The following is a 10,297-nucleotide window of genomic DNA, read 5'->3' as shown; positions in this document are numbered from 1 at the left end:
ACTGAAACATACAAAAATGTGCCCTACTCAAAAATGGGTTGGGGGTGCTGGGTGGCTCAGCCGGTTAAGCATCTGATTCTTGGTTTTAGCGCAGATTCTTGGGGTCAGGAGACCGAGCCCGTGTTGGGCTCCATGCCCAGTGTGGAGCCTGCCCAGGATTCTGTCTCTCCCTCTCCCTCTGCTCTTACAGCTTGCATACGCACGCTCTCTCGCTCTTTCTCAAATAAATAAATAAATCTTTAAAGAAAACAACAATGCACTGACTTTGTTCCTTTATTCACTCATTTAACAGGCATTTGAGGTACTCTCAACGCTGGGCTATGCACAATTAGAATCTGGCAGAAAAATACTTTGGAAAAACTGTCACGGAGACCGTACCTTAGTAAAGAGGGACTACAACATGCTGCTGCTGATGGGGGCCCATTCCAGGCCAAAGGGAGACCAGGACAGAGGAGAAAAGGACAGCATAGGCTGCCCAGGCGACAGTGGCTCCAGAAAAACCCATTTCCAGGTGGGCTCCAGAACAAGGAGGCATTACAGAGTCCATCCAAGATCATGCCCACAAGGTGGCCCAATGTGATGGGGGGCCATATTTCTGTATATTAATGCCCTCTGACATCTCCACTTGACCCTTCTATTCTTAAACCAAACCTTCAATCAGAGGGGGAAAAAAGACTGGTTTAGTATATTGAGAAATTACTTTCATAATTTAAAAACCCTGGGGTGCCCGGCTGACTCAGTCAGAGGAGCATGTGACTCTTGATCTTGGGATTGGGGATCATGAATTTGAGCCCCACAATGGGCATAGAGATTACTAAAAAATAATAAAAATAAACTTTAAAACCCCATAGGGGCACCCTGGTGGCTCAGTTGTTTAGCGTCTGCCTTTGGCTCAGGTCATGATCCCAGGGTCCTAGGATTAATTCCTGCATCCAACTCCTTGCTCATCGGGGAGCCTGCTTCTCCCTCTCCCTCTGCCACCGTGCGTGCTCTCTCTCTCTCTCGCTCTCTCAAATAAAATCTTTAAAACAAAACAAAACAAAACAAAACAGGGGCACCTGGGTGGCTCAGTTGGTTAAGCATCTGCCTTTGGCTTGGGTCATGATCCAGGGTACTGGGATCGAGTTGGGCTCCTTGCTCAGTAGGGAACCTGCTTTTCCCTCTCCCTCTGCCTGCTGCTCCCCCTGCTTGTGCGCGCGCGCGCTCTCTCTCTCTGTCAAATAAATAAATTAAATCTTCAAAAAAAAAAAAAAAGAAAAACAACAACAAAAAGACAAACCCACAATATACAACTCTTTATGCCATTGAGATATTAAACTCCGGAGGGAAGCTAATTTCTTTTTATCAGTAAAATATCTTAGGAAAGTTACCACTATACAGCCCCTTCCCTTTGGTTTACCCTTAGTGAGCATCTACTATGTGCTAAGCTTTCGGCTAGACTTCCTGCTTTATCTCTCTCTTCCCACCTTTAATATTCTTTAATGGTTTTTCCAGCTCTTGGATGTAGGTCCAGCTGATGAATGACTGGTACGTGCTGCTGCTAAGCCTGGTAACAAGACAAAGAAATGTCGGTATCTTGACAGCAGTTCACCCGCTGCCCCTGCCCCCGACTCTCTAGGGACAATGTTACCCTGGTTGTGGGGGAAGCTGGTGAAAACTTCTGGAGTCGAAAGTAAATATTCAATAGGAGCAGATTGGATTTTTAAACAGGTTTCCCTCCAAGGTATCTAAGGGGTTATTCATCCTCTGAAACCTCTTTTGAGAGTTAAAAAGATGATCTGACAAGGAAGGTCTGGGCATTGTGGCTTCTTACTAGAACATAAGAGTTGCTGATGCCCTGAATACTGCCTTGATATTTTAGCCTGTAGAGTTAAGGAAAATTTAGATAAACTGGGTCTAAATTCACTAAACCTCAATACTGCCAGATCTGAATCCCAATTCCATGACTGCACTCTTACACATACCGTGGAACAAAGCTAACTCATCCTGCATTTTGGTTTTCATCCGTACTCTCTCTTTTTTAAAAGACTTTATTTATTTGACACAGAGAGATCACAAGTAGGCAGAGAGGCAGGCCAGGGGGTGGTAGTAGCAGGCTCACTGCTGAGCAGAGAGTCCCATGCGGGGCTCGATCCTGGGACCCTGAGATCATGACCTGAGCTGAAGGCAGAGGCTTAACCCACTGAGCCACCCAGGTGCCCCTCATCTGTACTCTCTTAATATAACTTACGATTTTCTCTGGTCTCAACTGGTAATCTTTTGACCTACAAATCAGACATCACTGCCTGAACAAATGAAAAAGTATTTTAAAGATTTTATTTATTTATTTGACAGAAATCACAAGTAGACAGAGAGGCAGGCAGAGAGAGAGGGGAAAACAGGCTTCCCGCTGAGCAGAGAGCCTGATGTGGGGCTCAGTCCCAGGACCCTGAGACCATGACCCAAGCCGAAGGCAGAGGCTTAACCCACTGAGCCACCCAGGCACCCCTGAAAAAGTATTTTATATTGACACATGCAAGACTCTGGCCTAAATTGAAAGCCTCTCTACCAAAACCAAATTTCATAAAACCCACCTCTTCAAAATAGTACTGTCAAAAAAATATATCCTTAGGGGTTAGAAATTCCATGAGAATATTCACTCCCAGTTTGATGTGTGCCGTATCTGCAAGGCTATGTTTGTACGCAATTCTTTTCTAACATTTTCACCCTGCTTAGCTCAGTTGAAACTTTTTTCAAAATTGTTCTTATTTCCCGTTTTAGCACCAAAAGAAAATTGTTCTCATTTGCTTCCATTTTTAGACAAATGTCCAGTTTCCTCCAACCCTCCACTATAAAGTGAGTATTTTAAGCAATGTTTTCAGGCTGACACATTAAAGTATTTCAGAAAATTAAAAGGTAGGGCTACCACTGTCTACAGTGCTTTACCCAGACTAAAACAACAACAGGAGAACTAGGCACTCAGACTTTAAAAGCTTTCTCCCTGTGGGGCACCTGTGTGGCTCAGTCAGTTAAGAGTCTATTGGTTGGTTGAATCTTGGTTTCCACTCAGGTGGTGAACTCAGGGTTGTGAGATGGAGCCCCGCATTGGGCTACAAACTCAGCCAGGAGTCCGCTTGAGATTCTCTCTCACTCTCCCCCTCTGCTCCTCCTTTGGTTCGGGTGCTCGCTCAAATACATAAAGTCTTTACAGGCGCCTGGCTGGTTTGGTCGGTTGGGCGTCTGCCTTTGGCTCCAGTCATGATCCTAGGATCATGGCTCCCATGATCCTCATCCTCATCCCTAGATGAGCCCCACGGCGGGCTCCCTGCTCAGCGGGGTGTCTGCTTCTCCCTCTGTCCTTTACCCCTCTCGTGCTCTCTCTCAAAATGAATAAATAAAATCTATTTAAAAATGAAGTCTTTTAGGGGCGCCTGGGTGACTCAGGGGTTTAAGCCTCTGCCTTCATCTCAGTCATGGTCTCAGGGTGTTGTCAGGCTCTCTGCTCAGCGGGGAGCCTGCTTCCCTTCCTCTCCCTCTGCTTGCCTCTCTGCCTACTTGTGATCTCTCTCTCTGTCAACTAAATAAATAAAATCTTTTAAAAAAAGTTAAAAAAAAAAGTCTTTTAAAAAAATAGGAAATAAAGCTATCGCCCTGCATCAGTCTTCGTGTAAATGAACAGACGTTACGCATATAATATGTTGTCTGTGTGTGAATACTTCCCTCACCCAAAGCCCTGAATATTTATAAATCCACGTTTTTTGTGGATTTAGCTAAGAACTTACACCTGGTTTTAAATATTTGAAATAACAATGCAGGGGCACATGGGTGGCTCAGTGGATTAAACATCGGACTTCAGCTCTGGTCATGATCTCAGCATCCTGGGATCAAACCCCATGCCCCCAGGATCTGGCACTCAGTAGTAAGTCTGCTTCTCCCTTTCCCTCTGGCCCTCCCCCGCTCTCTCTCTCAAATGGAAAAAATCTTTTTAAAAAAGATTTTATTTATTCATTTGACACAGAGAGAGAGAGATCACAAGTAGGCAGAGAGGCAGGCAGAGAGTGAAGGGGAAGCAGACTTCCTGCTGAGCAGAGAGCCTGATGCGGGGCTCGATCCCAGGACCCTGAGATCATGACCCCAAGGCAGAGGCTCAACCCACTGAGCCACCCAGATGCCCCATCAAATGAATAAAATTAAAAAAAAAATTAAAGTAAATAATATAGTCTAATCCTCTCCTAACCTAGATCTTCCATGTGTTAATGTGCATACTTTCCAGATTTGACCCAACCCCAACATGACTCCACCCACAAGTGTTCCCTAAACCACACACCTTAGAAGGAGTTGAGCTTTGTTTATATCTAATTTTGCACAGGAAGTTTTGTACAGAAAACAGGACAAGCAGTTTCTTTTTTTTATTTTATTGCTTTAAGAAATCAAAATCCTTCTGGTAATGGGCAATTTCCATAAAGTGGGGTTTACTTATCCCATTTTCCACTCACCAAAGCCCTCAAATTCAGAACTTATTTCCCAAACTTGGAAAAGGCAACTAAAACAACAACTTGAGAATGTCTAGAACTAAAGTGTGTTAACTCCTGAAGCAGGTTTTAGAATGGCTTCTCAGCTGAATCGTTTTTTTCAGGTTCACCGACGTCCATCACATCCATGGGTACGGCAAGCTCCTTTCTGAGGGAAGAAAGTTGCAAATATTTAGTATCTGGAGTTGTGGATGAAATGAGATATACATTCATGCTTGTTTTTAAATTTATATTTTCCCCCAATTCCCTGGCACACATTTCTTTAATACCCAAGGCCAAGCTTGCTTTAGGGATAATCTTCCTCTATGTACAAAATTTAAGATTAATAATTTTAATGTAGTCAAAATTCAAAATTCAAGATTAATAATTTTAATGTAGTATTTAACAGTCAAGACTAATGCACAAAAAATTCCAGGATGACCAAATTATCCAAACGTTAAATATAGGCAAGATCCACCCCTGTCGCACAACAGTGTCTGACTCTCCATCCTCATGGCGCTCTTAATCCTGATTGCAATCCTGATCCAACAGAATGTTATTTACAAAAACAGGACCCCGGCCCGAGTTTCCTGACGATTCGTTTATATACTGCATGAAAATATTTACCTTGATGCCCCCACCCGGCATCTCCTCGACCTTGGACGGAGCTCGAGACCCCACCCCCCCGGGTAGCTCTGGCTCGGGAGGGGAGAGAAAGAGACCTAGGCGTCGCAGCCGGCTGGCAGAGATCGGGTGCCTCCCGAGCAAGCCACTCACCGCTCAAACACGTCGGGGTACTGACTGCGTTGGAAAATGCTCTCCAGCTCCTTCAGCTGCAACCCTGTAAAGGTGCTAAGTTGGGCGCGTTGCTGCTTGCCCTGGGGCTGCGGCCCTTCAGAGGCCCCCAGTGCCTCATCCTGCTGCTGCTGCTGCGGGGGCTCCTTCCCATCACCGCCGCCACCCTTCTGGTTCTCGTCGTCTATGGGGCCGGCAGCTCCCGCGCCGCGGCTTTCTTCGGCCTCTGCTTCCTGCTCAGATTCGGCCCAGAGCTCCTTCGCCAAGTCTCCTCCCATGACGGAGACCACGGTAGGGATCATATCTGGAAAAGAAAAGAGAGGGCAGGGCGCTAGAGCCCAGGGTGCGTGGGACGGCGACCTGAGAGCAGCGAAGTCGGCCGCGCCTCTGCGGCGTCGCGTCCCCTCGCCTCCCCCGCGGAAAGGCCGTTTCCGAGGCTTTGCCAAACCGCGCGTCCCGGTTCGGGCACTCACCCGACGGTTCTCCTTGAAGCTCATCGACTAGGCTGTGGTAAGCGGTGCCTTCTTGGCTGCCTTCGGGCGGAGGATCCATGTCCAGAGTGCCTCCACAGACTCTGCGCTTCGTCCCCCGGTGACTTCCGGGTGGGGTGCTGTTCCTGTGCGGGGTCCGGGTTACCGCGCTTCCAGCTCCGCTCCAACGTCTGCTCGCTCCTACTCGGACGCCGGCGACCTCGTTACTTCCGACGGCCCAGCGTGTGGTGGGCGGGACTTGTCGGGGCGAGCACGAGGCCGGGGCGTGGCCACGAAGTAGGCGGAGCGTTTGCCGGAAGAGGGCTGCCGCTAGGGGGCGCATGCGGGGCTTCTAACTCGCCGCTTAGTCGACTCCCCCCGCTCCCGCCTGGCACCGCTTTGGGGAAGGGGCTTTGGTGGACAGTACCAGCCAGCTGGGGGCGGGGACGGGGCGGGGACGCGGTGGGGAATGAAACTTCCCACCCCTCCCCCGAGCCCTGGAAGACCGGTTAGGAGAACTTCTCACCGCCTCCCCTCGCCGCACGCGGGTCGGTACAGGGCGTCGCCCCAAGACCCTCCAGGGCGAGATACCCAAAGATAGGGATGGAGAAGGCGCGGGGGGCCCTGGCAGCCCCGGCACCGAAGTGACTGTATCCCCCTCGCCGTGTGGGCTCAGAGCACGCCTCTCTCCTCCAACAAGTCAGTAACTAATGGATGTGACTCTCTGGTTGGGTTCCGTTCGCCCCCAGAGTCCACGAGCCGGGCTAGTGATTCGGACGAAACGATTAGCTCGGGGGCTGCTTGCTTGCTCTGGGTTTTTGCCATAACGCTCTGAAAACAAATCCCACCAAGCTCCCCCGAGGGTGTTTGGGAGTGGGAGCTTGAGGCTGGGTTTGCAGAGCACTGTGGGTGCTCGGATGCATGCTCTAAGAAACCCAAACCCCTCTCTTGGGAAAGGAACAAATACTTCAGATTCGTAGTAAGGAACTCACATCGAGAGTACAAGTGTAGGACCCTGCCCACTGTTTCGTGCATCCAAAAATGCTTACGCTGTACGCTGCACGCGACTGTGGGGCTTAGGACCTCTGCATGCTGAGCTCGGCTACCGCGCCTCCCGCCGCAGGTTCTCTGCAAAAGCGCGCGTGTTTCTGGGCTGGGCGGGTGCTGGGGACTTGGGTTACTTCCCACTTTTTTATTTTCCTCCTGCTCGTCCTGTTCCTCCTCGTTGTCTTCGTCTTTGTCCATTTCCCTTTGTCTAGAACTATCTTCCAGGGTTTTTGCTTTCCACTGATAAATATCAAATATAAAAGGGCCAGGGCAGATCGAGCGCTCTGCTTCTCCCTTAAAGAAACGTTTTGCATAGTGGTGAATACCGCTAAATGACAGCCTGTGCGCTCCCTGCTACTTCCCTCTGGCTAGGGTTAGAAAAAATATAGATGTATATACCCAGTGCCCAATAACTTTCCTTACTGTGAAGGAAAGCTAACTTAAACCCTGGTGAAAGATCAGCAATCCCTCAAGGAACATATTAACTAATCAGTGCTGCCCTGTTGGATGATAAGATCCAGAGTCATCGACTTCTCATAAACACCTTTCATTCATAAAATCCAATTTTTAAGAAGTCCAATTATTTTGATGGTTTTCAGTTTTACCCATTTCTCAAGGATGGGCAAAGAATTCATAGAATTTTGAAAATGATAAAAAGTCATCCTTTTAATTATGTCCCTATGATTTCTCTTTAGTTTTCATCAAGCCCCAGCAATCAGACCTCTGTCTCTGGAATTAAACACCATCAAGCTCTCCTATGAATAAACTTAATTTAGATTCCTCTCCCCAAAAGAAATGTTTTGCAGGTGGGAACATGTTAGTATAGCTTCTAATAATGGGCCCCATGTTTGACAATGCACATGATTTATCCTACTTTTACCTTCAAGTCCTTTGGCATCAGACCCATTTAATAAAATAAGCCATTTTCGTAGGCCCCTAAAAGTATGGGCATGCCCTATTCACCTCATCTTATTATTATCATTACTAATAATTATCACCTACTGTGCATGACAAATACTGATACATTCTCAATGCCTTTTGTTCCTGGAGGGCGAGTAGAAAAACCAGTTATTTGGTGATAGCAAGTGGTTGAATTCACTTTGAAAAATCTGTCAAGCGATTTCATTCACACAGCCTCCCCCTAACTAATCCAGCCTCCTCAGGCTGGCTCTTGCTTGATTCTGCTGGCCTCCCCCTCTCTTGGCTAGATAGCCTGTGATCAGTTTTGACTTGGGATCAGTTACAACGTGAGGGAGCTACCGTGGTTAGGATCGTGGTGTGCGTTAGCCTGGCTAGAACGTTCATTATAATTTATTTGGGTGGTGTGGTCTCACATTTGAGATTTCCACAGTTTCCTCTAGTGCTTTCTAAACTTCATTTATGTGCCCCCGTACGTGGGCGTTGCCTGTCTAAGCATCGGCCAAGGTAGTATTTACTTAAACCTTTCGGTTAAGTTGATGGATTCCTGAAAACCTCCCGTGCTTAACTGAGCCTCATCTAAGTAAAGACAGGCAGGAATTGTGGGTTTGCTGTACCAGATTTACGAGGGCAGAGACTCTTGGAGTCAGACTGCTGGCATTTGTATACCAGCTTTGCTTTGCTTTTGCTAGCTAGCTAACCTGGTGGGTCTTTTTCTTCCTATGCTTCAGTTTCCTCATCTGTAAAGTTGAGTAATAATAGTACTTACCTTGCAGGGTTGTTGTGAGGATTATTGGAGTTCATAACAATAGCTCACACTTAGCTGGTTCTGACTGTGTTCCAGGAATAGTCTAAAAGATTTATCTGTGTTTAATTCTCTTAACCCTATGGACTTAGAGCTGCTCTTATCTTCACTTTACAGGTAATATTATTGGGCACAGAGATATTAAATAACCTGCTTACAGTTGCTCACTCAGGAAATGTCCCAGCTGGGATTGGAACCTAACTCTGAATACCATCCCTCACACAGAGGATAAGCTCCGTGACATTCGCTATTATGCTGTATGCTATTGTACTTTGGTAGTTAATAAGAGATAATCAGGGATGGGATCATTTTTCAACTCAAAATTCTCTTTCCTTGATTAACTAATGAATTAGTACCATGGGTATCTAGAGGTACCTCAGTCATTAGTAATCAAGGCATAAATGGTGGTATCCAGAATAATGAGCTGAAACCAGGATACTGAAGAAAAGTGGTTGAATTCAGGAAGCCAGATAACCCTTCTCAACACTACATTCTTGTCTGTTATTGATACCCGGGAAACCAACTAGCTGGAGATAACTAGAGATCTGTAGGCAGAGAATGGACAACACATTCTTCTCAGAACTAACTTTAAAGGGCGCCTGGGTGGCTCAGTCGGTTAAGCGTCTGCCTTTGGTTCAGGTCATGATCCCAGGATCCTGGGATTGAGCGCCATGTGGGGCTCCCTGCTCCGTGGGAAGCCTGCTTCTCCCTCTCCCTCTCCCCCTGCTTGTATTCCCTCTCTCGCTGTGTCTCTGTCAAATAAATAAAATCTTTTAAAAAAATTTTTTAAAAACCCTAACTTTAAAAAGAAAGATTTATTTACTTGTCAGAGAGAGAGAGAGAGAGAGAGCGCGTGCAGAAGCAGGGGGAGTGGCAGGCAGGGGGAGAAGCAGGCTCCCTGCTGAGCAAGGAGCCCCATGCAGGACTTAATCTCAGGACCCCGGGATCATGACCTGAGCCCAAGTCAGTTACTTAACCAACTGAGCCACCCAGGCACCCCCTTTTTCTTCTAAAGATTAATTTATTTATTTGAGCGGGAGAGCACACGTGAGTGGGGGTGGAGGGGCAGAGGTAGAGGGAGAGAATCTCAAGCAAACTCTTCCCATCCCCTCCCAAGCGTGGAGACTGACAGGATGTGACAGGACGCAGGACTTGGTCTCAACCCTGAGATCATGACCTGAGCTGAAATCAAGAGCCAGATGCTTAACCCGCTGCACCACCCAGCCGCTCCAGAACTAAGTTTTTATATCTTGTTAGCATAATAAATGAGTTCTGTATAACTAGTAGTATCTGAGTAACTACTGAACTAGAAACAATTGGAGAAAACAAAAACAAAAACAAACAAACAAACAAAAAACCCAGAGAAGACCAGAAGCTGAAAAGCCCATCTTTCACTACTCTAAATTCTTACATTTGTTCAAACAATGTACTATAGACATTAAGTGGTACCGAGGTCCATAGTAAGTAGAGTTAACATGAAATAACCAAGAAAATAAATATTTGAAGCTACGACGTTTAAAAATCATTCTTTGGGGGCACCTGGCTGAGCAAGAGCATGCAACTCTTTTTCTAAGATTTTATTTATTTGGTGCCTGGGGGGCACAGTTGGTTAAGCCTCTGCCTTTGGCTCAGGTCATGATCCTAGGGTTGCAGGATTGAATTCCGAATGGAGTCCTGCATGGAGTCCCTCATCGGGCTTCCTGCTCAGCAACAGGTCTGTTTCTGCTCTTCCCCCTGCTTATGCATTCCCTCTCTTGCAAATAAATAAAATA

At 46.8% G+C, this 10,297-nt stretch overlaps 1 protein-coding gene across 1 annotated transcript; it reads right to left on the bottom strand.

The window, feature by feature from the left end:
• Positions 1–4,391: 4,391 nt before the first annotated feature.
• On the bottom strand, positions 4,392–5,995 carry LOC101674075 (rhox homeobox family member 1-like). The gene is made up of 3 exons (XM_004762119.2): positions 5,759–5,995; positions 5,268–5,589; positions 4,392–4,659 (listed from the first exon to the last, which is right to left on the bottom strand). Exons 1-3 carry the CDS (start codon positions 5,835–5,837, stop codon positions 4,581–4,583), a joined length of 480 nt encoding a protein of 159 aa, XP_004762176.2. The 5' UTR covers positions 5,838–5,995; the 3' UTR covers positions 4,392–4,580.
• Positions 5,996–10,297: the final 4,302 nt, after the last annotated feature.

The sequence above is a fragment of the Mustela putorius genome, unplaced genomic scaffold, assembly GCF_011764305.1.
Source record: "Mustela putorius furo isolate JIRA1106 unplaced genomic scaffold, ASM1176430v1.1 tig00003901_pilon_pilon_pilon, whole genome shotgun sequence".
NCBI classification, from domain to species: Eukaryota; Metazoa; Chordata; class Mammalia; order Carnivora; family Mustelidae; genus Mustela; species Mustela putorius.
The sequence above is the reverse complement of the archived record's forward strand: the minus strand, read 5'-3'. Positions and strand labels throughout refer to the sequence as shown.

What these genes read in the sequence shown, in the direction of transcription:
- LOC101674075 (XM_004762119.2), bottom strand. Translation starts at nt 5,837, where the DNA reads ATGGATCCTCCGCCCGAAGGCAGCCAAGAAGGCACCGCTTACCACAGC. An exon ending in GCTTCAAGGAGAACCGTCGG is followed by an intron (nt 5,590 to 5,758) that starts GTGAGTGCCCGA and finishes TTTCTTTTCCAG; the next exon opens with ATATGATCCCTACCGTGGTC. An exon ending in TACCCCGACGTGTTTGAGCG is followed by an intron (nt 4,660 to 5,267) that starts GTGAGTGGCTTG and finishes TTCTTCCCTCAG; the next exon opens with AAAGGAGCTTGCCGTACCCA.